Here is a 22,654-nt window from a genome sequence, read left to right as displayed (position 1 = left end):
CCCCGAATTCTTTATAGATATGAACGTAAAGCAGTCTCAATTCTTTATTAAAAGAGCAAAAAAAAAACGGGCAGTTACGCATCTATTTTATGTAAATATGTCGAAGAATGACGCCAATGCCGTAGCGGTTCCCATTCTCCTATTGATTTTTTTCACAACTTTTCAAAAGGCATGCATGATACAAAAAATATAATAATTACCTCGAACAAATCACTCCTGAGACAATCCTTCCTGTTTGTATGCGGTACAGCTTTCGTACTTTTTGAATCCTGTCCATGTTGAAATCCTGCATCCTGTTTTTACCAGGCGACCGACTGGGAATAACTGAAGCGGACTTCAGCCCCCCCCCCAAAGGCGTTTCGCGGTGAAGGTCGATTCTGACCCGTCAATCATAATTAAGTCTAAGCTGTAGAAAACCTGCCTTCTCGTAACCGATCAAATAGTGGAGGCGTTCCAATGGAAACTGACTCCCCACCTTCCTCGAATGCAGCATCACTCTGCTGAGTTAACTAACCGGCCGGCAACATTGCGAAATGTGCATTTAGAGGCTATGGAAACAGACAGAAGAAATGGGCAAAGGAAAGTTTCCACAAATTCCATATGAAGAACGTGGAACAATATAAACTGGTTACTTGCTGCTGGCTACGACATAAAAAAATCAGCTGTGAAAAAAAAAAGATGTGATATTACTAGGGCTGTCAAAATTATCGCGTTAACGCGCGTTGATTAATTTTTTAAATTAATCACGTTAAAATATTTGACGCAATTAACGCACTAGGCCCGCTCAGACAGATTTAAATGTCAGTACAGTGAAAGGCCAACTTGTTAATTGTGTTTTATGGAGTTTTTCCGCCCTCTGCTGGCGCTTGGGTGTGACTTGCATATGTTATCTGGCGTAATGTCGCCCTCTGCTGGCAATTCAGTGCAGCTGATTATTTGGGTTTCGGCGCGCTTTTCTGACGTGATTATATGTCGACGCGAACTCACACTAATAGACAGTGCTATTCAGACCAGCTAACGTCCGCATCCAGTATTCAGTGGCAGTTCTCATAGCCCCATCACACTGTTTGTGTCTAATACATGCATCGCTTGTGAGTTATATTCCTCCTTTGTTTATATTCATGAGCATTAGATAGTTGTTGATGATGTGTATTTGAATTTGTTCACATATATGGTGAAATGCAGTTACATTGTTAGATGCTTGTGAGCTAATTGGCTAGTGCTACTGTTCAAATGGACACGTGTGTGTACATTTTATGTTATTTTGTGATTTATGCAAGTTATTGACACATTGCCTTGTTATTTTCAGTTTTAAAAAAATACAAGAAACGTGCTCCTGTCAAAAACAGATGACTTCAGTAAAGCCCATGCAACTTTGCCACACCGTCTGATTTCTTTTTGGAACTTATGTTCGCTATCTGTCAATTTGTGTACTCACACACATTGAGGACAGAATAGGGCTACTAGTTTATTTTTTGATTGAAAATTTTACAAATTTTATTAAAACGAAAACATTAAGAGGCGTTTTAATATAACATTTCTATAACTTGTGCTAATATTCATCTTTTAAGAACTACAAGTCTTTCTATCCATGGATCACTTTACCAGAATGTTAATAATGTTAATGCCATCTTGTTGATTTATTGTTATAATAAACAAATACAGTCCATATGTACCGTATGTTGAATGTATATATCCATCTTGTCTTATCTTTCCATTCCAACAATAATTTACAGAAAAATATGGCATATTTTATAGATGGTTTGAATTGCGATTAATTGCAATTAATTACGATTAATTAATTTTTAAGCTGTAATTAACTCGATTAAAAATTTTAATCGTTTGACAGCCCTAGATATTACTCCACCTTGCTCCTCTGCAGAGCTTCTAGATTACAAATGTTGCTGTTACTGCAATTATCGACATGCAATGGTAAGTTTTAATAACTTATCCTGAAAACATAGCCTACAATATTGTTTGCATGGGTCATTGATGATTTACATGTGTGCATATGTTGTTTTTTTTTATTGCCAAGTCAGCCCAATTGACTCGCACTAGCTTTGCCACACAAATAACTGAAAACTACACGGAATTTGTTGAAGTCAACTCCCCTGACTAATTAAACTCTCGCTAACTCAAAGATTAAGCCTGATGTCAAAAATCCTTAACTTCCCATTTAATATTGACGACTTTTATGCAGCCCAGCCCCACCACAGCTTCAAAAAATCCTAGGGGAAACCCTGAAGACAGTACTTTCTGATTGATTCATCATACGGTACCGTGTCCAACCACATTCCTAGTCATTTGATTTTTGAGTCAATCAGGGGAAAAAAAGGCGGGAGCTATAGACGTGATCAACAGTTTAACTTTCAGTTTGCACATTTCTGTTCAACTGGAAAGAAAACAAGTCTTCTGCTTACCTGTGAAAAACTCCCCAAAGTCCTGCTCCAGCTTGACGGCCTTGTCGAAGACTTTGTTGGCCTGCTCGTACGTCTGCCGCTTGTTCATTTCCCTGCGAGTCAGAGAACTCTGGTTAGCGTCGTGTGTTGACAAGACTCGGGGCGGACTACTTACATGAGGGCTTCGATGGATTTTGGTTTAATAAAGATGGCGATGGGGTAAAGTTGTGCTTGCTGCAGTCGTTTGATGGCGTTGCCGGACACGTCCAGAATGCAGTGCTTCCCCTGCTGGTGCCCGAAATGCACACATTTGTCAGTAGGCATCTAAACCGAACCGGTCCCCGACAGCGCCTCGTACCCTTTCAGCCACGGTTCTGACGGACAGGATGCTGGTCCCGTAGAGGTTCTCGTTGAACTGCCCCGCCTCGATGAACTTGTTATCTTGGATATCCTTCTCCATTTGCTCGCGCGAGCCCACAAAGTGGTAGTCCTGCCCGTCCATTTCGTTCTCCCGTCGGGGGCGGGTCGTGTCTGTCGGACGGGGAGTCAAACGGGACGGTTTGCGCATCGAAACGTGCCAAGCGTCATGTCGTGCGGTTTGGTCAACTCACGGGGTACGCAGGAGCCGAACTTGTGAGGGAACTCGGAGATGAGGTCGTCGTTGACGCGGTCCTTCATGGGGCCTAGGATGATCACGGGTCTCGTGTAGTGGACTGACAGGGAGGAAAAAAAAAAAAATAATAATGCAAACATTGTCAAATATGAATAATGTGGCACTCATTTGTCGAACGTTTCATCTGGAATGACAACCAATTGCTTATTGCGATTTAAGCTATTTCAGAGTTTACGCATTTTTCCAACTACAATCCACTTCTTTACTTCCTTTTGATCCCCGCGGCTCTGCTTAGAAAGAGACTAATTCATTGATTTTAACAGGCTAACTAGTATGGAAGTGAATAGGAATTTCTAAACAGAATTTTTTAAGCATCGAAATTAGCTTGCAAAAATTTATCTGAAAGATTAGGATGAAGACTCAATTTTTTTTCGTTTTTTTTTTTTTTTTTTTTTTTTGCCACATCAGGGTAAAGACCGAATTTTTGGTGACAAAAATTGTTGCAATTGAATTATTTTGCAACATCAAGAATGAATTTTTGCGACTGAGTTTTTGCGATAATTTTGTTTCATCAGTTTGAGTATGATTCTCTAATTCTTTTCAACATTGAAATTCAGTTGTAAAATTCTGTCAAACTAGCAACATGTTTTTTGGGGTGGTTTCCAACTGGCTGTGAACACTTGATCACTTGGTTAGTTCAGAGATTTTGGATCAATCTTTCTGTACATCTTTTGATGTAGTCGAACTAGAGTAATTCGATTAGAAAAAAGCTTCAAATCAAATTTTGCTGCTTCGAGAACTCGTTTAATTAGAGTGGCCTTGTAATAGTTTGTTTTGAAGGTGTTTGCATTTAGTTTTATTGATTTGGGTGGATACACTGCCTTTTAGTGGCAACCGTGAATATGACATAACTCATTTAACATGGCTGAATCTAGCTGCTCCCTGTTAAGACCAACATAAGATAAGTTTTTGTTTTAGCTAATATTTGATGAATCCGTTATTTAGTTTATAGGTATATTTAGCTGTTTTTTTGTGGCAATAAGAGTGAACGATTTGAGTGTCATTGACAACTTGCCATTGATAGATGCCAATCATGTGGTGTACATTCATCCTTCTGCTGTGAATTTAAATCAGTATCACTAGTAAGCTGCCAACCCTCTACTTCAAATGGATTGGACGTCTATCCCTGTCAATGGCAGCCACTGAAATAAATTTCACAGTAAACATTAGAGATCGACCAATGGGGGTTTTCAGGAGCGATACAGACTATTAGTAGTTAGAGAGCCCGATAACCGATTTTTGGAGCAGATATTCATTTGCAGTAAAAGTGTAAAAATTGGCCTAAAAAAGGAAATAATGCAAACACTTAACTTCATTGAAATGCCTAAAGCATGTTAATTGACTCAAACAAATAGAAAATAATAGCTAATATAAGGCGGTGGCATGGTTCAGTGGTCGTGGTGCTGCACCACCAGTAGCAGAGGTGGGTAGTAACGCGTTATATGTACTCCGTTAAATTTACTTAAGTAACTTTTTGAGAAAAAATTACTTCTAAGAGTAGTTTTACTAAGCCAAACCTTTTATTTTTACTTGAGTAAATTTGTGAAGAAAAAACACTACTCTTACTCGGCCAGTAGTTCGGGATGCACAAGAGTCGTTACATTTTTCCTCTTTATTCTACATATTAGATTTTTTTTTTTTTTTTTTTTTTTTTTGCCAACGATGCCAAGAGTAGCTCCACCAATTCACCACTGAGACGTCGCAACAATAATGACATGACTCAATTACACCAATATGATGCAAGCTTGCCGTCCTATGATCACGCCAGCCTGTTCAATTATGTGGCGTCTTTCAAGCACCGTAAAAAAAAAAAAGTATTTGACATAGAGCGCTGCCTCAAGATGACCCAAAAGCATGGATTTAAACCACTCTCCTAGTTTTTATTTGGCACCGATTGGCCGCGGGAAACTGGAGATATGATCATTTTAATTTCATAATAATAATTATGAAGGAACTATTCACTATTCAAACTAGGAACTGTTTTCTCCACTAGAAGGCACTCATGCTCTTTGGACAAATAATGCTTCATTTCTGTCTTTTTTCCCCTCTCTCTTGGCGGAATTCAATGATTTTTTAAACGTATTTCTTTGGCTTAATGTGGTTATGCAATGGGTTATTGTACAGTATCGTTATAACAACAGTTCATATTGATAAGTGTGTTGAGAGGAAAAAAATACCATTTAAGAAAAATGAACAAAAATAAGCAGTTACAATGTTACTCATTACTTGAGTATTCTTTTTACTGGATACTTTTTAACTTGTACTTGAGTACATTTTTTTGGGTAACTACTTTTACTTGAGTAATATTTTGAAGTAACGCTACTCTTACTTGAGTAACATTTTTGGCTATACTCTACACACCTCTGACCAGTAGGTAGATGAGGATATATTGTAGTGTGAAGCACTTTGAGGGCTTTAAAAAAGGTGGAAAGGCGCAATACAAGTGTACTCCATTTACCATCACCATTTAACCAGTCAGAGGAAGGGTGAATACTAGTGTAGGCGAGAGAGGCGTGGCTGCATTTAAGCAGAAATAACCCAGTTTTTAAATGTACTTTTTTCCTTAAGGCCAATAACGATATACGTCAAATTTCCAAATATTTAGTAAACACTTTATAGTGCAAAATTTACACTACTCTTACAACAAGTAACTGAGTTTATGTAATTACAAAACAATTACTCCAGTGAAATGGACTTACTTTCTTGCCGAATGACTGGCTCGTAGGAGAGGATTGTGTCTTCCTGGCCCTCTGTGATAATGAACACACACAAAAAAACAAGACAAATCAAGTCATCAGATGGCCGATCTCACGCTGCGGGCAGCGAGCCCGAATGTGGTTGGTCCTTGTGGGACAGATGGTGCGCTCGGCTGGTTATCTGCGCTCTATGCTTTCATTTCGAGATGATGGACTCACTTGAACTGCTTTCGCTGTCGCTCGTGTTGGACGTCAAGCATTCTGAAATAAAGACGAGAAAAACGTTGCAGATAAATGGGGAAAAAGAAAAAAAAATATTTGTCAGAACAATGCACATTTTCGCTAATCTAACTTGACCAGAAGAAAAAAAGAGGCTTTGAAAGAGAGCAGAAGTCATAGAATTGTAATATTAGCAAAGGGTTTTTGGGCGCCAGCGATAGGAAGTCAAGTGTTTCCTGTGGCCATTTCCCAAATGAGACTCAGTCCCCCTGAACAATGTTTCCTCTTGTCATCACATAATGAGTAACAGTCAGCGATACTATAAAACCAGTGTGTCACCTTATTTGACAGAAAATCTCCATTTTGTTAGAACACAGCCATTAAATATTTCTTCAGCGTGGACTTTTCAAATATGGACTCGAGTTTTGGGAGAGGTAGATGATGGAAAACTTTTTCAGATGTTCCAGAGAGATCCTCTTGAAGGATTATCGCATGTTCTGGTGAGTGATTTGCTCAGAAAATGGTCAGGAACGGATGGCAGTAAATCCGTGTCATCCGAGTTCGACTAGGTGGTCCAACAGAATTTTTTCATAATTGAAATTCAGTCACAAAAAACAAAAATTAATTCACCCTCCAAAAATGTGGTTGCAAAAAAAAAAAAAAATTATTAGGTTAGAAAATTTCAGTTGCAGAAAAGGTGGTACCTGAAAATTAAGTTTGGTTTTTGCTTTACAAATTTGGCTTGTAAAACAAATACCGGCAATCGATTTGTTTTACAAAACAAAAGTAGCAAAAAATTCGGCCGCCAAAACATGGATCTAAAAAAATTCAGCCTGTTGCAAAACAAGTTTTTCGTGACTGAATTTCGGTGCTCAGAAAAAACTTAAAAATTTGTATTCAATCTTTTAAAATAAACATTTATCGAAAAATATTTAAAAATATTACTGTATCAGTGTTGTTTTCGTCAAAATTGACAATGAAAATATTTAGCTGACTAACAATTTTTTTCATGACGGTGACGTAACGATGACAAGTTAAAAACGTAGCTTGGGAGAGTAGAATGTAACGAGACGAATGCCAGTTTTCTTCTGACGACAAAAAAATGCGACATCGTTTCTCTCATATGTTCACAATGCGTGACATTTTCATATTGTAAGTGAAGTACGTCAGCTTGCATCGTAGCAGTATTTGGGTCGTGTCACTCATGTGGGATGTGCTGCACCTCTCCCTCACTATCCTCACCGGGGTTTAGGATGTGTTTCGAGCTAGACTCCGCTCCATCTTGCTTGTTTAGAAATTAAAGGTCAGAGCGATCATCAGAAGCTAAATGTAATGCCAGCGTTAGCGTAGTAGTCGCGTTAGCTTCACAATGGCAAGCGTCCTCTTAAAATACTGGTCAGTCTAAAGCAGAGCCACTTGGCTTTTCTGGTCAGTAAGTCCTGAGGATGTTAAACGCTCTGACAAATTTTGGGGGGGGGGAATACAGCTCGGCTTCTAGGCACGTTTCATTGAAAATAATGTACTGCTTTTCCTGCTGTGTGTGTATTATCATCATAAAGTTGGCTTTGTCCTTGTAGACGCCACAACATGTGCTCGTCTGTCTATTTTCATTTGAAATTGTTGGGCTAAAACTTGAATTTTACAGACGAAAATATTTTGAGTAACTGTCCTAAAAATAGACAAAGTTTGTATGAGATCGTACGAATAAACTAGATGAAGATTAAAGCATTTTCAAATGACTAAAATATGACTACAGGCCGATTTATGCTTCTGCGTTGCGGTGATGGCCGACCTACGCCGTTAACGCAGACCTCATTGGGACCCTACGCCTCCCAAAAATCCTGAGATACAGTATGTGTCACATCAATCGTCGTGACTTGAACGTCAAAGGACTACTTGGTCCGCTCATAATGTTTCTGGTTCAGCAAAACAAAGCCAGATTTTCAAACACCTCCACAAACGTCTTTTGTGTCGCATACATCTCAACATGTGTTGTTCAATATTGATGAACTACAGCTTCAAAATAAATACACATGTTCCAAATCCATTGCAGTCTATGAATAGAGAAAAACAAAAGGAATTTGACAAGTCCCTCAAAACTGTACAAAGACTAAGCCTTCGAGTAGCTTGGCGGTGAATTACAGAACAACGTATTCCCCTGACGCAGAACTTCGTTGCTTGATGACGACGTAGAGTCTACGACGTCACAGAAACTCAAACCTTAAGAATAAAAAGTATTTTTGTCCAAAAGACCAAGACAAAAATTAAAAGGCCTGCTAATAATAACACTGTATGGTATATTTCCTTTTTGGTTTTTCGTTTATTACAAAAATAGAATTATCGTTTCTTTCCCCTTTTTTGAGTAAAAATAAAAATGCCTAACAAAATATTTTTACCTTTGTTTTTTCATTAAAAATAGTAAAATAAAAACTAAAAATATGAGAATACTTGCTAGACGTCCAATCCTTTAATCCTTCCCCTCTTGCCGTGAAATGTTATAAATGAGTTCGTCACCAATAGACTTTCAAGCCATTTGAACATTGGTTCATTTGCTGATAGCCCTCTGAGGTCAAATGGATTGGACATCTATTGCCATCAACTGCAGCCAATGAGTTCATGGCGGCGGCCCTAGTTGGCAGACATAACAGCCCTCCGAAGAAAAACCTAACAACGTGGGCGGCGACAAAGATGAGTTTGACACCCGTGCATGAGAAGACACATGCAAACGTTCTTTCTCCCCCTTGTGGGCGCTCGGGGGACAACCGCGAGCGACACTTACTCAAACTCTTTGATCCGTAAAAGTCATCGCTTAACCCCGGGAAGTCCTAGGTGTCCCGACAGGTGAGAGCAGAGAACAAACAAAGACAAGAGAAGAGAGCAGACAGGAAGAAGAAGAGGTTAGTGATAGTCGGGGCAGAGAGGAAGAGGCGTGCCAAAACGGCCGTACGCTGGTGACAGCGGTGGAGGTGAGCGCAAGAAAGGAATGATGACGGATGGAGAGACAGAACTCAAGTGTGAGAGGAGGAAAAGAAAGGATGAAAGCCCTGCCCCTTTTCAGGTTTTTTTTTTTTTTTTTTTTTTTTAGCATCACACAACTGGTACTCACGTTCAGACTCCACCAAGTCGTGCACAATATTCTCCTTGCTCTTGTAAAACGGGAACTTTCGCGACAGGTTGAAGCTTTTTTTGCGCTTTACTTTGACCGGCTGCTTTGTGGCCGTGGGTGAGGAGGCGGGGTCGGTGGGCGGGTGGGTGGTTGGGATGACGGGGCAAACACAAACACACAAAAAAACAAAACAAACAGAATGGATTTCAATGACGGTCCTCAACACGCATGCAAAACAAGAAAATGGAATGTCCGGTAAATTATAAAAATGAAAAATGACAAGCGGGTCATGGGTGGAAATGAGCCACGTATTTTTTTTTTTTTACACGCACGGGTGGATTCTCTTTCAACAAGACAAATACAAATTCTATACATGACCATCCATTTACTAGTAGCATGCAACTTTCCGTGCATATGTTATCGTACGTTTAAGTATACGTGTTAGCAGTCAAAATAAGTGCCCGGGAGGAATCCCTTACCACCATTTGGCCAGTGACAAAAAATGACTCAACATCCCTGCGCTCGTATGAGACAAAGTTTTAATCGTTAGGCCTGGCAGAGTTACCCATGCATAGGTTTCACGTTAAAATTATTTTGATTGTCGATTATTGGCTGATTAATTTTGTAATAAGTTCATGAGTTTGATCAGGGGGTCATGTATAAATCAAATTTTATTTTACTGTTCAATTACTCGGGGCTTTACATGTGTATTGGAACCCAAAAATGTTTTGCTGAAAAAGTTAAAGTAAAAAAAGCAGATGTTTATCAATATCAAATTTGGAATCATTACAAAGATTTTTGCATTTTCTGTTGAATGCATTTTTAAAAATGATTCTACACAATTCTTGGCTGATGATTTCAAATCCAGTACAACTCAAGTTTCCATGCAATTGGCATTAATTTTATATTAGCAGTAATTTTTACACAAATCTTTCATATTTTTAAAAAAAATTTATTAGTTTAACTCCTCATTCTACGGCTTAGGTCTATACATTTGTCTGAATGTCAATATTAGCATAATTGGCCGATTTTCACATATTGGAGCACTTTGACAGAAGTGCAGTATTGTACAGCACTTTGTCCCTATTGTTGTCTGCAGTTGAAAACATTCCCTAAAATGTGTTATTTTGGCACCTCCGGCATTGTTACTTTTGAGCTATTTTGAATTTCCAGCAAGATAAGCATTAATTTAAAAACAATTGATTTTCAATAATTTTGCATTGCACATAAAATGTAAATCTTGATTTGCAAAAAAAACTAGAGCTTATAGAAAAAAAAAAGATCAGATTTGAATTCAGCCCCCCCAATTTACTCAAGTGTTTACTTCAATACTTCAATGCAAGAATTTTCTTTTGTTGACCCATGTATTCATCTTTCAACGAAGAGCAAAATAAATCAGAATATTGACTTTTAGTCTTTTAAAAAAATACATTTAAAAAAAAAAATCAAAAGAATGCAAACGTATACTGTTTTTTAATTTGAAACATTTTATCATAAATATTACAAAGTGTTGATTAAAAAGAATGCTTTAATATAAAGTATAATTAAAAACGGAAGACAATTAGATTAAGACACTAACTTGCTTTCATCAATGACTACAGAAATCTGAGAATATTGCCTTTTTATTAAAAAATACATATTTGAAGATAAAAGAGTATTTACTATTTTTAATTTAGCGAACACGAATTTCTTTACAGGTTTTTCGGTTTTTAAGATAAAGATTTTCCTTTTTGCCTTTGATGTGAAATAAAAATGGAAAAGATTTTTTTTTTAATGAAAAGGAATAATTACTCATTTGCTTCCATCAAGAACTACAGAAATCATGTTTTTTTTCTTAGTTTTCTAATTAAAACTATTCAAAAATAAAATACGAATATTTACGGTTTGTAATTTAAAAATATTTTTTGAAAAATTAAAAACTTTTTTTTTTTAAATAGACCATTTAAAAAGGGCTCAAAAAAGAGGATTTGGACCATTTCCAGGTCAACAATGCCTCCCAAAAATGAATGTAAGTTGTCAATTAATTTGATAAGTTAATTAATTGTGGCAGCATTTCATAGTGTATATTATTGCCAAATTTGCTGCTGGTGTGTGTTGCATTTATGGCGTTAATTCAACAGCTCCTCTTTGGTCTTCTTACCCTGTTGGACTCAATCATGCCTGTCCGGGCGTGGAACTTGACTGTTTTTAACCTGGCTCGCTCCTTCTTCTCCACTCTAGAAAAAAAAAAATGATTACATTGACCCATTGGCTGCCATTGAAAAATGCCAAATGGATCGGACCTCTATCTGTGTCCACAGTGAGACCCGCTCACCTTTTCTTGCTGGGAATAACCCCGATCTGCTCGCTCTCCCCGTGAGGCGTGACCAGTCTGGCCTGCCACCACTCGTCGTCGGACGCATTAATCACATGGAGGATGTCGCCGTAAGAGAAGCTCAGTCCTTGGCTGGGCAGGCAGCTGTCCCTCGTCCGGTCGTAGTCAAACAAAGCTCTGCGAACGTGAAAGGTTACAGGGTTTCTACAGGTATCAGCAAATCTCATTTAATGCCACTTTTGAAAAACGGAATCCTCTCATATTCAGAAAGTACGCGTGCCCAGTGTTTCAAGCTAACATTCCTATCGTGTCATAATTTCACAAGACTCTGCAGTAATCATACCTGCTTTACAGGTTTCGACTCAACTTGACCTACTACATGACGTAGCAACCCAATTTGAATTGAAATGTAAGGAGCACATTTGAGATATCCAAGTGGTAGGATTCATTTCATAGCACCTTTAAAGATACTGTTGAGATTAGGGCTGCAGCTATCGAATATTTTAGTAATCAAGTAATCGACTGAAAATCCTATTAATTAATCAAGTAATCGGATAAAACATTTTTTAGGTAAAGAGCAATTACAAATATACATGAGAAAAAAAGACATTTCAATTAATATTGAACCATTTTCAGTCAATCAATGTCTTTATTTTCGATGTACATTGTTGAACACAGCCAACAATTGCCTCTCAGATGTGACTAGAATAAAAAAAAAAAAAAAGCAATTCACTGCTTTCACTCCAAAAACTTTTAGATCTTATAAAAAAATATATATATTTCTTACCTAAAAATGCCGTTACGCTTGATAACACACATAACTTAAAAGTTAGGTGTTTTTCCCACGTGTTTCAATTGAATTTCCATTTGTGTCAAGCCATTTTTAAGTTCTAGTTAAGTTTTAAGTTAGTCTAAACTGTAAGTCCTGATAGGATTTTGAGTTTTTGCAGTGTTCAAAATAAATGTATTGTAACATATCAGGTTATAATATGGCGGAGATATTTGCATGCGTTCCTGAATGCACTGTGTGACGTGCGGGGGTGAGGGAGGTGCGGGAGCGCGAGAGACGTGCCTTCCTGTAATCCTGTTGTTGTTGTCGTTCCACAAGTTCCCAAAAAAGAAATAATTGCAACCTAACGAAGCGGGTGACTCTTTGTCAGCGTTACAGTATCATACCTGCTGTATTGGAGCACATTAGGGGCCAGTGCTACTTGGTGCTTTATCCAGCAATGACAACTGAGCTAAAATTGACAGTTAGCTTTATCATATTTTCATTTTACACCCTCATCACTCTACAGCGCTATGTTTCACAGATTAAATAAAGCCTGTTTGTAAGACACGTTAGCCACGCATCGATAGTGGTCTTAATAGAAACCTAGCCCTCCGCAGGGCTAACGTTACGTACGTGAGCGAGTGACAGTAACGTTAATCTTATTAGCGCTGAGAAGTGTACTGCTTTAAGATGGTGGCTGTTTACTAACACCGCTGACTCTGTCATTTCGCATCTAGTTCAACATACATGTGATATATATGAGACGCATCAGATTCTACCTGCTACCACCGCATCATGCGGGCTAGTTTTTAGCAACGACGGCATAGTTTGTAGTGGCTGTTGGCTGCAGAAAGGTTTTTTATATTTTTTTTATTGCTTCTTCCTCTACGCACGTGACATCAGCGCGTTGTCCTGCATTAAAAGTAGTCCAGGCAAAACGTGATGCTTAGAGCTGGCAAAATTAAACGATTCCTCGCGGTGAATAAAATTACTTGGATCAGTTTTTAAACTCGAGTTACTCGAGTATTTGTTTCAGCTGTAGTTGAGGTATAAGATATTTTTTGAGGGGGGGATTTTGTTTAATTCTAAAGTTTTATTACAATCCAGGTGGTCAACTGTAAGGATAAACACGCATGGCAAAGGAAATTACACATATTGCGCACTAAAATACATTTTAGTGCCTACCGCCCGATAGCTTAATGCTAATCTACTATTGAAAACGCCCTTCCCTCACTTACAAAATGTAGCATCACTTAAAATACATATGTATTTACAAAATATCTTGGGAAAAATTCATCAGCACAAAAAAACATGTCAGCATATCCTGCCAAAACAAGTTATCAAAGAACGCCCATTCGCTGCCAACCTCCCACTTCAAATTGTTTGGACGTCTACTAGTACTGAACTCATTTAAATTCACAGCAGAATCATGATTGGATGCAACAAAATTGTGTCGCTCCTTTCAAAGAATGTCGTTGTAGTTTAGACGGATGGTTTGATTGCTGCCAGCGCCTCTCAGTCAAAATTGACTAGATTGATAGATAAAAAAAGTAATAATAATAACACTAAAATAAAAATCTGAAATAAAAACGTGAATAAAAATCTGGGAATTGGAGTACTGTACAACAATGAGATTGTGCAAAACGAGCTGGCCACGAGGTTCACAATACAATATTTCAACATGCAGTGATGGGTGGATAACGTTAACTGTCTGAAGAAAAAGATGTGTAATGTGCAAACCAGGTAGACATGTTATGTGAGGGATTTAACAGTCTAATGACTGCGGGGACAAAACTAAGAACCTACTGGTCCTGCACCGCACGCTGCCAGCAGGGTAAACAGTCTGTGATGTGGGTGAGAGGTGTCCCTAATGATGTTTGTAGCTCGGGATAAGCAGTGTTTCTGTCAAATATCCTGAAATGGAGGGGAGAGAAGTCCCAATAATTTTCTCTGCTGTCCTCACCACTCCCTCACACTGCTCCAGTCGGAGGCGCTGCAGCCTCCATACCACACAGAGATGTAGTTTGTCAAGATGTTCTCTATGGTGCTTCAGTAAAATGTGGTGAGGATGGGTGGGGGCAAGTGGGTTCTCCTCATCTTCCGCGTGAAGTACAGGCACTGCTGTGCCCTCTTCACATTCACGTCCATCGCCGTTAATTGCAGAAAATGAATTAATTCATGAAATAACATTAAAGCCAATAGAACAGTAGGAGAGTTATTTTATGTTTCCTTAGTTTATGTATGCTAAGTGTTAATATGCCAAAGGAACTGTGTGGTGATTGAACACATTTTAAAGCAACTCTGGTTCTTCTATCACTGTCAATAGGCTTTTCCAATATGGCTGCCGTCTTAGTCAGACGCCGCACATGAGCGGGCTAGGCTCGACTTGCCTCTCATATACAAGGAATAAACCGATGCAACCTCTCTATGTACACAGTGGAACAGTGTGGAACGCCTCAAATAACCTGGGCGTAGCAGATTAACGTCATGCGACGCATTCACTCGGATCACCTTGACTCTCGTGTGACTCACTGCTTCCACAGGCCTCTGTTTGTATTTTGACAGCAACCGCTATCAGTCTAAAATACGTCATACTCTGCAGGAGGTGCATTTAAATGTTAATTTAAATGAGTTTACCACTAGTAAGCGTCAAATCCATTTGAAGTGGAAGGTTTGTTCATTCGCTGCCATTCTCCCACTTCAAATTGGAATAAATATAAAGAACATGAATTGGATATCCATCAGTCTGGATGAAGTCAGAGTCTATCACAAAGCTGCGATGTTTCCACTGTTTACTATACTGAACTATATGGCCGAAAACACTCAGGTTCCGCTCTGAGACCCCCAATTTGGCCAGATTTCAAAATTGTACAATATGCATATGTGATACATCATTGGAAAGCTTAAAATCTCTGTTTTCTGTGGGAAGAAAAATTTGAACAAAAAATCTTTTAAACAGCAAAACCCTATCTGGAAGTTAGAGCACACGAGAGCAGAATTAAAGACGCCATGATTTTAACGAGATATCGCGTACTTACCTCTTTTCGGTAAAAAAAAAAAAAAAAAAACTCCATGTAGCATGTATCACAGAGTGTCACGACACAGCTATGAATGGCCACAGCTGAATTTTGGGGTGATTTTATGGGTGAAACATGGTAATATAACAAGGGTTGCGATGCAGAAATCGCAGACATCAAGGAGTGGTCGAGATTTTCATTTCCATATAGTTACCCTTTTTAGTATGTTTAAGTTGTGTGTTATTTTACTGTCTTGTGTTTTATGGTCCCACAGAGTAGCTTTCCAATTTCGTTGTTTGCTTGGCTTGCAATGACAATAAAGGAATTGAATTAAACATTTTTTTTTCAATTTTTCTTCATTTGGATCGATTATTATCTAAAATATTGGTGAAAATGCGACAGTGACGAAAAAAAATACAATTAAGCGATAGTTATGAGGTAGACTTATTTACTAGTACAGACTAATTTTTACATTGTGATGTAATTTGTTTAAAAGTTTAAAATATGAGTGAATAAATTTTTCAAGTCGTTTTTTTTTTTTTTTTTTTTAAAGACATCAATTAATGATTGTAAGTTAAAAATGACACTTTCAAATAATAAATACGATTACTTACCTTTCTTTTATGGCTAGTTTGAAACAAAAGCGGTTGTGTGACGTCTGTAAACGGGCGTTTCCAGGGTAAAACAGACAAATTAGAAATAGTTCGGGGGCTTAATGCGCCACGAATCTGCTATGGCAGCATATAGACATAGTGTTCTATCAAACACAACAGTTCTTTTGGCTTAAAATACAGTAGTTTATTTTAAAGAGGGGTGCAAGAGCAGAAACTGCTTTTTCAGCCTTGTCTGTGTTTTTCCCCATATAGCGATTACAATAAATAGCCATTAACACACTTAACAATTTTGACGGTGTTTGTTTGCAAAATAATGTGTGTTTAGGGATGGCGGCGCCCCTTCCCCGCCACTGTAATCCCCACGCATGCATTGTGGAAGTGCCTGACACAAGCTTGGACTGGCTTTCCAGCACACTCTTGTGGAATGTTCTCGCCAGAGAGGTGTTGTTCCCAAAACATGCAATGGCTCAGTCGCTCTTAAAACCCTTCTTATTTTTAACTGGGAGGGCTGCCAGTGAATGATTACTCCCAATGACTTTCAACTTTGGCCTGGAATTGCCCCAAAAACGACAGGAAGTGACTTGAAAATGTCCCAAAATAAACCGGCGACACAAAATCAATAGGAAGTGAACTCAAAATGCCACCAAATCAAACAGGATGGGATCTGGAAATGCCAGAAAATTAAGAGGAAGTGACCTGGAAATGCACCCAAATTGATAGGAAGTGATACAAAATGCACAGTAAAAGACTTCAAAATACTGCTTACCGTAATTTCCCGAATATAAGGCGCACCCGTGTATAATGCGCACCCCAAATTTACTTGTAAAATCTAGGGAAAATTATTGTACCCGTTTATAACGCGCACCCTAATTTTAGCGCCAATAAATAGAAGAATACAAGAAAACAGAGCTCGTGTACAGATACAGAGATGTCATTTTACTGACTGGTGAAACACAGCACAAGCATAGCACATTGGTAGTTCAAAACATTACCGTAAACTGACAATATTTACGGTAATAATATGATTTGACAACTTCTCCAACTTACCAGAATATAGGAGAAAACAAAACAGATGTGACTTTTCTTTTAAAGGCTGCTGTATAACTTGCTCGTTTCCTCATGATGAATAAATGTTTCTTCCATGGATTGATACGATAAAATGAAAGCGAGAACGTAAGTCGGAAATCCGTGAGAGCTCATAGCTGTCAACACGACAGTAACAAAAGGAACTATTGTTATTTGGGTTTGAGTTTCCCGAGGGACCGATATAGTTGACGGACACAGGAAGTGTGTGTCCTTACATTTGTTATGGTCCGAATTGCGGAGCTGCAATAAACGTCGACTCAAATGAGTTCAAGAAACTAAATTCTGTGCTTTATGAAGAGTGAAAAAAGCAGTCGGCAACGGGTCGCCGCATACGTTTCTTCAACACAACGTGGCCGTGTCAATGAAAAAAAATCGGTCTATATACATATGTAATACATATATATTTCTGTCTCCATCCATGTACCCATTTATAATGCGCACCATGAGTTTACAAGTTGATTTTGGGGAAAAAAGCGTTATATTCAGGAAATTACGGTAATCAACAGGGGGTTACGTAAACACAACAGGTAGCAAACTGGAATTGCCCCAGAATCAAATGTGACTCAAAATCATAAAGCCAGTGACCTGGAATTGCCCCAAAATCAATAGGAAGTAACCTGAAAATGCCCAAAAATGACCCGCAAGTGATTTTCTTTACATTCTAAATATTCATACAATTGGCTGTCATTGTCGACGAGAGACGTTCAATCCATTTGAACTGGGCTTTCCTCACTGCGAGGCCCTTCCCAGTAAAAATGGATCACGGTCAATAGCTGCTAACGAGGTAATGCTATGGCACTGCTTTACCTGACATAGAGGGAGCGTTTCTCACTGGTGCGCAGGGAACCGGATCCTGAGCTCATGCTGCTGTTCATCATCTGCTCCCGCAGGTCGTGGATCTTCGACTCAAAGCGGCTGTACTCTAAAAACAAAAGGGATACAGTTTAATCAAAGCTCTCCTAAGATAATCTACTTAAATACTGTATGTTCTTTTATGTGACAATAATGAGGAAAAGAGCTTCTGAAAACTGATGGACGCCTAACAGTCGCTAACACTTTCTGTACAGCTCAAAGTCCAGGCTGTTGTCATGAAGCAGACAGGTAGCCCGGAAAAAAGTAAACATACACGCCTGAAGTCTCGCACTCTCCTCTGAGCAGGTGCATAAACAAAATAGAGGTCATTGAACCCTCTTCCTCTCCCCTGCCGAAACCTACGGGTGGATAAAAGGCAGACCTCCCTTGGGGTTATTGCTATATCCACCCTCGTTTGGGCAACAGGAGGCACCAAGGTGAAGTAACCCAACACCAGCTGACTGCTAGCGCCCGGGCAACAGATCCAAATACGCAGGAAAATATTTATTACTTTTTTACTGCACTAATAAGAGCCTGGAATGTGAATTGAGATGACGATATAGTGTATATCACTTCCCATCATCGTAATTTCCTTCCATCGGCATAATGAAAATTTTTTTAGGCATAAGGTATGTTATGCCTAGTAGCAGTCTCTGAATCAAAAACCAGGTGTCATAAGGCACCACACGATATGAATGTATGGTGAATAAATAACAAAGATGAACATTAATTACGAAAGGGGAGAACAGACATAGCGACTACGAGTACATAGGGTAATAATTAGCAACTAACAAAAGCAATGAAACAATTCACCCGTGAGTGATGCATTCAAAACAATTGGAAATAGTTGTGTTTATCAAATCCATACAGAACATTAAAAAAAAAAATCTTAAATTATCAATATTGATATATATTATTTTAAGAGTTCAAAAAGTGTAAATCACACACAAGTATATAAGCTAACTACATTTGTACAAAAATAATTCCTCTTGGGTTTACATTGTATTACTTTTATGTTTCAGTGCTACATTCATGACACGTTACATTTACTAAAGCATATCATTGTAATGTTATATAAAATGACCCAAATCATGAAAAATTTCCCCCCATATTCCCAACTACCACTACGTTGAACTATTTTTCTTTGTTGACAATTTTAACATTATATACATTATGGATGCATCAATACTCGATTTTATATAGAACCGTTCGATACGCCCTCTTTGATTCAATACGCAAAAACATTCGATCCAAATGAAAAGCTCCCAAATTTTATTTTCCAAATTTGGTTTTGTCGTCTCTCTCGCTAAAATGTCCGGCGCAGCTTTGCCTTGAAAAAACAAACTCTGCCGCTAGCAGCCCCCCTCCTCCACTCCTCCCCCAAACTGCCTGAAAGTTGGGAGGTGTGGACCACGAGGATCATTGCTCGTGCGGCTTTCCGGCTTTAATGTCGTACAGATCCGTTGTTTGGCAGCATTTTGGGTGAGCAGATATGCTATCCCCACCAGTACAAGATTGTTCTCAGTAATTTTATACAAAATTTCTTCAGATCAGTAAGTAAGCACATAAATATTATGCACTATAATGCATGTTTATATGATGGCAATGTTATTTTTGCTTGTAAGCAAAATAAAATAAAAAACAAAAAACACTTGTATTTTTTGTTTCAGAGCATTAAATGTATTGAATCGAAAATCGTACCGAACCGTGACTTAACTGCATCTTTGCGTTCCTGATATATATATATATATATATATATATCAGGCATGAAAATGGGTCAGGGGTTAAAAAGGTGAGAAAGATGTGGAGGAAATATGTTCCGGCGTTATGCCAAAATGTCCTCTGTCGGCGAAACGTCCTACATGTGGCGAATTTGACCATTTTAATTTTTCACATAAGGCTTAATATTCGAGCGGGGGTTTTTAGTTAGTTGAAGGAGCTGATTTCAACCACCATTGACTCGCGCTGGCTTAGCCACTCCGGAGCCCTGAAACTAACAAATAACTGGCAAACTGCGCAGAATTTGTTCAAATCAACTCCAATGACTAATTAAACCCCGGCTAACTCAAAGATTAAGCCTAATGTAAAAAATTCTGAACTTCCCCTTTAAAATAAAGACCATTGAATATGGCCATTAAAATGTTGTCTATAAAAGTTTTAGAGCAATAAAATAAACAACAAAAATGAATGAAATGAACAAGAATCCTTCAAACTACTGTATTTCATAATGGGTCCAAATTATTTTTCGAACGGATCATGTGACCATAGCACCTTAGAGACAGCCGTTTGCATTGCTTAGCCAAAACTACAGCTGAGGAGGCAAAATGGATATTTAGAATTTCTTTAAACCTAAGCTTTCAAAACCTTCAACAACAACTGAGCTTGAACCCAGGATTGAGCACGAGCAGTATCAAAAAGTCCTGGCTTTCGTGTTACCTGTTGTGCTGTAATTCCAAGTGGTGCTTGAATTGGATGCTTGTAGCGGTCGACAGTCTTTTTGAGCCAGCGCAAAGTTCGCAGCGCATGGACATATTTTTGTCATCTTTACTGGACAAAAATGTGAAGTAATGGCTGTGTTTCCAGTGTGCAAATGCAGCCGTTTGTAGTGTATCTCCTGCCTATTTCATTGCATCCTGGCGAGGAAGCAAGGCTATGTTGTTTTGGCCGCAAACTCCCAGCGCTCACGGCTCACGCATCATGGTAATACACGTGACCCTTTTTTTTTTCCCATCCCCGATTAGAAAATGTGACATGTGATGTCACTCCCATGACTACAGTATTCTTCATTCTACTGGACTGTCTCAGAAAATTAGAATACACAATATTCTAATTTTCTGAGACAGTCCTGTACATTAATCCACCATTTAAAGCAGGGGGGTCCAAACTTTTTGCAAAGGGGACCAGATTTGGCGTGGTAAAAATGTGGGGGGCCGACCTTGGCTGACGTCCTTTACATAGAACAATATACAGGACTGTCTCAGAAAATTAGAATATTGTGTATTCTAATTTCCTGAGACAGTCCAGTACATACATTATGGGGCAATAACAAAATAATAACGTACAGGCATCAAGGAAAGTAATTTTACTCAGATTACTGATTTAGAAAAATGAAGGCGTTAGATTGTTCTTTCCTGAAAGAAAGTAATCAGATTACAGTTACGCATTACTCACATAACGCGTTACTGACAACACTGCTTTTATATTACCGTTAAATACACAAGCTTGAAGCTACCTTAACGGGAGCTATTTTTTCACCGGACGCTCTGGCAGTGTTCAACGCAAGCTGCAACAAACGGCAGTAACTTTGTCATACCGCAAAATATGAAAACGATTAAAACCATTACTCACCAAATTCAATATGCTGGCAAATGCATTCATCTAAAAAAAATTGGGAGTGAGACCTCACCTCGTCCAGCGAACGTGAATTTGTGCTTAGGACAAGATCATCTGTCGCAATTAGCGATTTTTGACACTCTTTTTTTCTTCCCCGCATACAAACTTGTTTCTCTCTCAGCGGCTGTGATTAAACTCAATGAAGTTGCTCTCCTAGCTAAGCTAAGCCTTGCATATCACTTGTCTTTGTAAGTTTTTAGTAACTTTGTGTACTGAATTTGAAAGGAAAATGTGTTTTGTTTTTGGCGAACTTTTTCATGAAGCTAAACTGTTGAAGCGACTCACACGTGGAAAAATACGATTGTACAACGTTTTAAATGTATTCATTTGGTATATTTCAGTTACCACGATTTGAGAGCTCAATGCATTGCAGAATTTACGCCTTGCGTTTGGAAAGTTTGTTTTTGGGTTTGCTGGAATAGCATCACTGACACTCGCAGCATCAAACAGGGGAAGGGGTCAGCGCTGCCGCGCCAAGCCACTTCTGGCTGCATTTTCGACACATGAAAAATAACGAATACGTAGTACTGTATGACGGAAAATTTTAGTGGTTTTGTAACCGCAACGTTTTCATAGCATGGTAAACCGTGAAGGTAACCGGCACATGCCTACACCGGACCCCCCCCCCCTTAAAAGTTTTCTCATCGGATCTACACGATTCACGTAGGTCATCTTTTTTTACTTCAAAAAGGCGAATTTCGCCGAAAGGTGAGAGATTTTCACGCCTGATATATATATATATATATATATATATCGCATTATCACTTGAGTTATTGCTAGTCAGTAAAGTTGTCTCATTTCTTTATATGGGGGGGAAAAAAAACAAACACAAACCCATTCATATAACCGCATAAGTCTTCTTTCAACACAGACTCCCATTCAAACTATAAATAGTGACGCAAGAGAGTGTACTTTGAAATTGCATTTATGAACAGCTGTTTGATAAAGAAAACCGATTCATTACAGTCTGCCTCCTCCTCATTCGATTTTGTTGTTTAGTTTTAGTCATTTTCACAATGTATATCATCACTTTACTCACAAAAAAATGTCAGTGTTCAGCACTTTTTTTGAATGAACTGAACTTAGTCTGATTTGCGTACTACGAAATTTTTATGTTTTATGCTAAGAACCTTGATTAAAAACTAACAAATTTTATGTACTCAAAATAATACAGTTGTAAACTACAGTTAAGTCAGGAAGCTGTCATAAAACTTTATTTTTGAAGGAATAGTAGTCATCCATTTTGTCTTCGTTGTTACAACATACAACTTCAAGTTAAATTGTGAAGGTAATTGAAAAAAGTGACATTTATCCGATTAATCGTTCAATTAATCGTCCGATAAATGGACTATAAAAACAATCGTTAGTTGCAGCCTCATTGCGGAGGATTTAAAAAAAATAATTTTCTTTTGTTGTTGTTTTTTTATGCGAAACGCAACCATTTTATTAGATTTTTTTCTCACTTTATAAAGCAAGTTTGTAATTAATGTCCACATACTGTTATGTGGACAGC

General features: G+C 38.3%; 1 protein-coding gene across 17 annotated transcripts in view; it reads right to left on the bottom strand.

Annotated features, from left to right (window-relative positions):
• Positions 1 to 22,654, bottom strand: part of dlg3 (discs, large homolog 3 (Drosophila)) — a 188,116-nt gene that overhangs the window by 12,799 nt on the left and 152,663 nt on the right. For 4 of the 17 annotated variants that reach the window (XM_057849769.1, XM_057849763.1, XM_057849767.1 and 1 more), the window contains 10 exons: positions 17,704 to 17,818; positions 11,408 to 11,584; positions 11,234 to 11,309; positions 9,094 to 9,196; positions 5,988 to 6,029; positions 5,772 to 5,822; positions 3,011 to 3,112; positions 2,758 to 2,930; positions 2,575 to 2,687; positions 2,421 to 2,512 (listed from right to left, as the gene is read on the bottom strand). In XM_057849769.1, the coding sequence (XP_057705752.1) occupies positions 2,421 to 2,512; positions 2,575 to 2,687; positions 2,758 to 2,930; positions 3,011 to 3,112; positions 5,772 to 5,822; positions 5,988 to 6,029; positions 9,094 to 9,196; positions 11,234 to 11,309; positions 11,408 to 11,584; positions 17,704 to 17,818 (1,044 nt within the window). Of the gene's footprint in view, positions 1 to 2,420; positions 2,513 to 2,574; positions 2,688 to 2,757; positions 2,931 to 3,010; positions 3,113 to 5,771; positions 5,823 to 5,987; positions 6,030 to 8,766; positions 8,813 to 9,093; positions 9,197 to 11,233; positions 11,310 to 11,407; positions 11,585 to 17,703; positions 17,819 to 22,654 lie in introns of all 17 variants that reach the window. The other 13 variants (XM_057849777.1, XM_057849766.1, XM_057849779.1 and 10 more) reach the window with 5 other exon arrangements.

This window comes from Corythoichthys intestinalis, chromosome 11 (assembly GCF_030265065.1).
Source record: "Corythoichthys intestinalis isolate RoL2023-P3 chromosome 11, ASM3026506v1, whole genome shotgun sequence".
Lineage (NCBI taxonomy): Eukaryota > Metazoa > Chordata > Actinopteri > Syngnathiformes > Syngnathidae > Corythoichthys > Corythoichthys intestinalis.
Note: the sequence above shows the minus strand (reverse complement) of the source record. Positions and strands in the feature narration are given on the sequence as shown.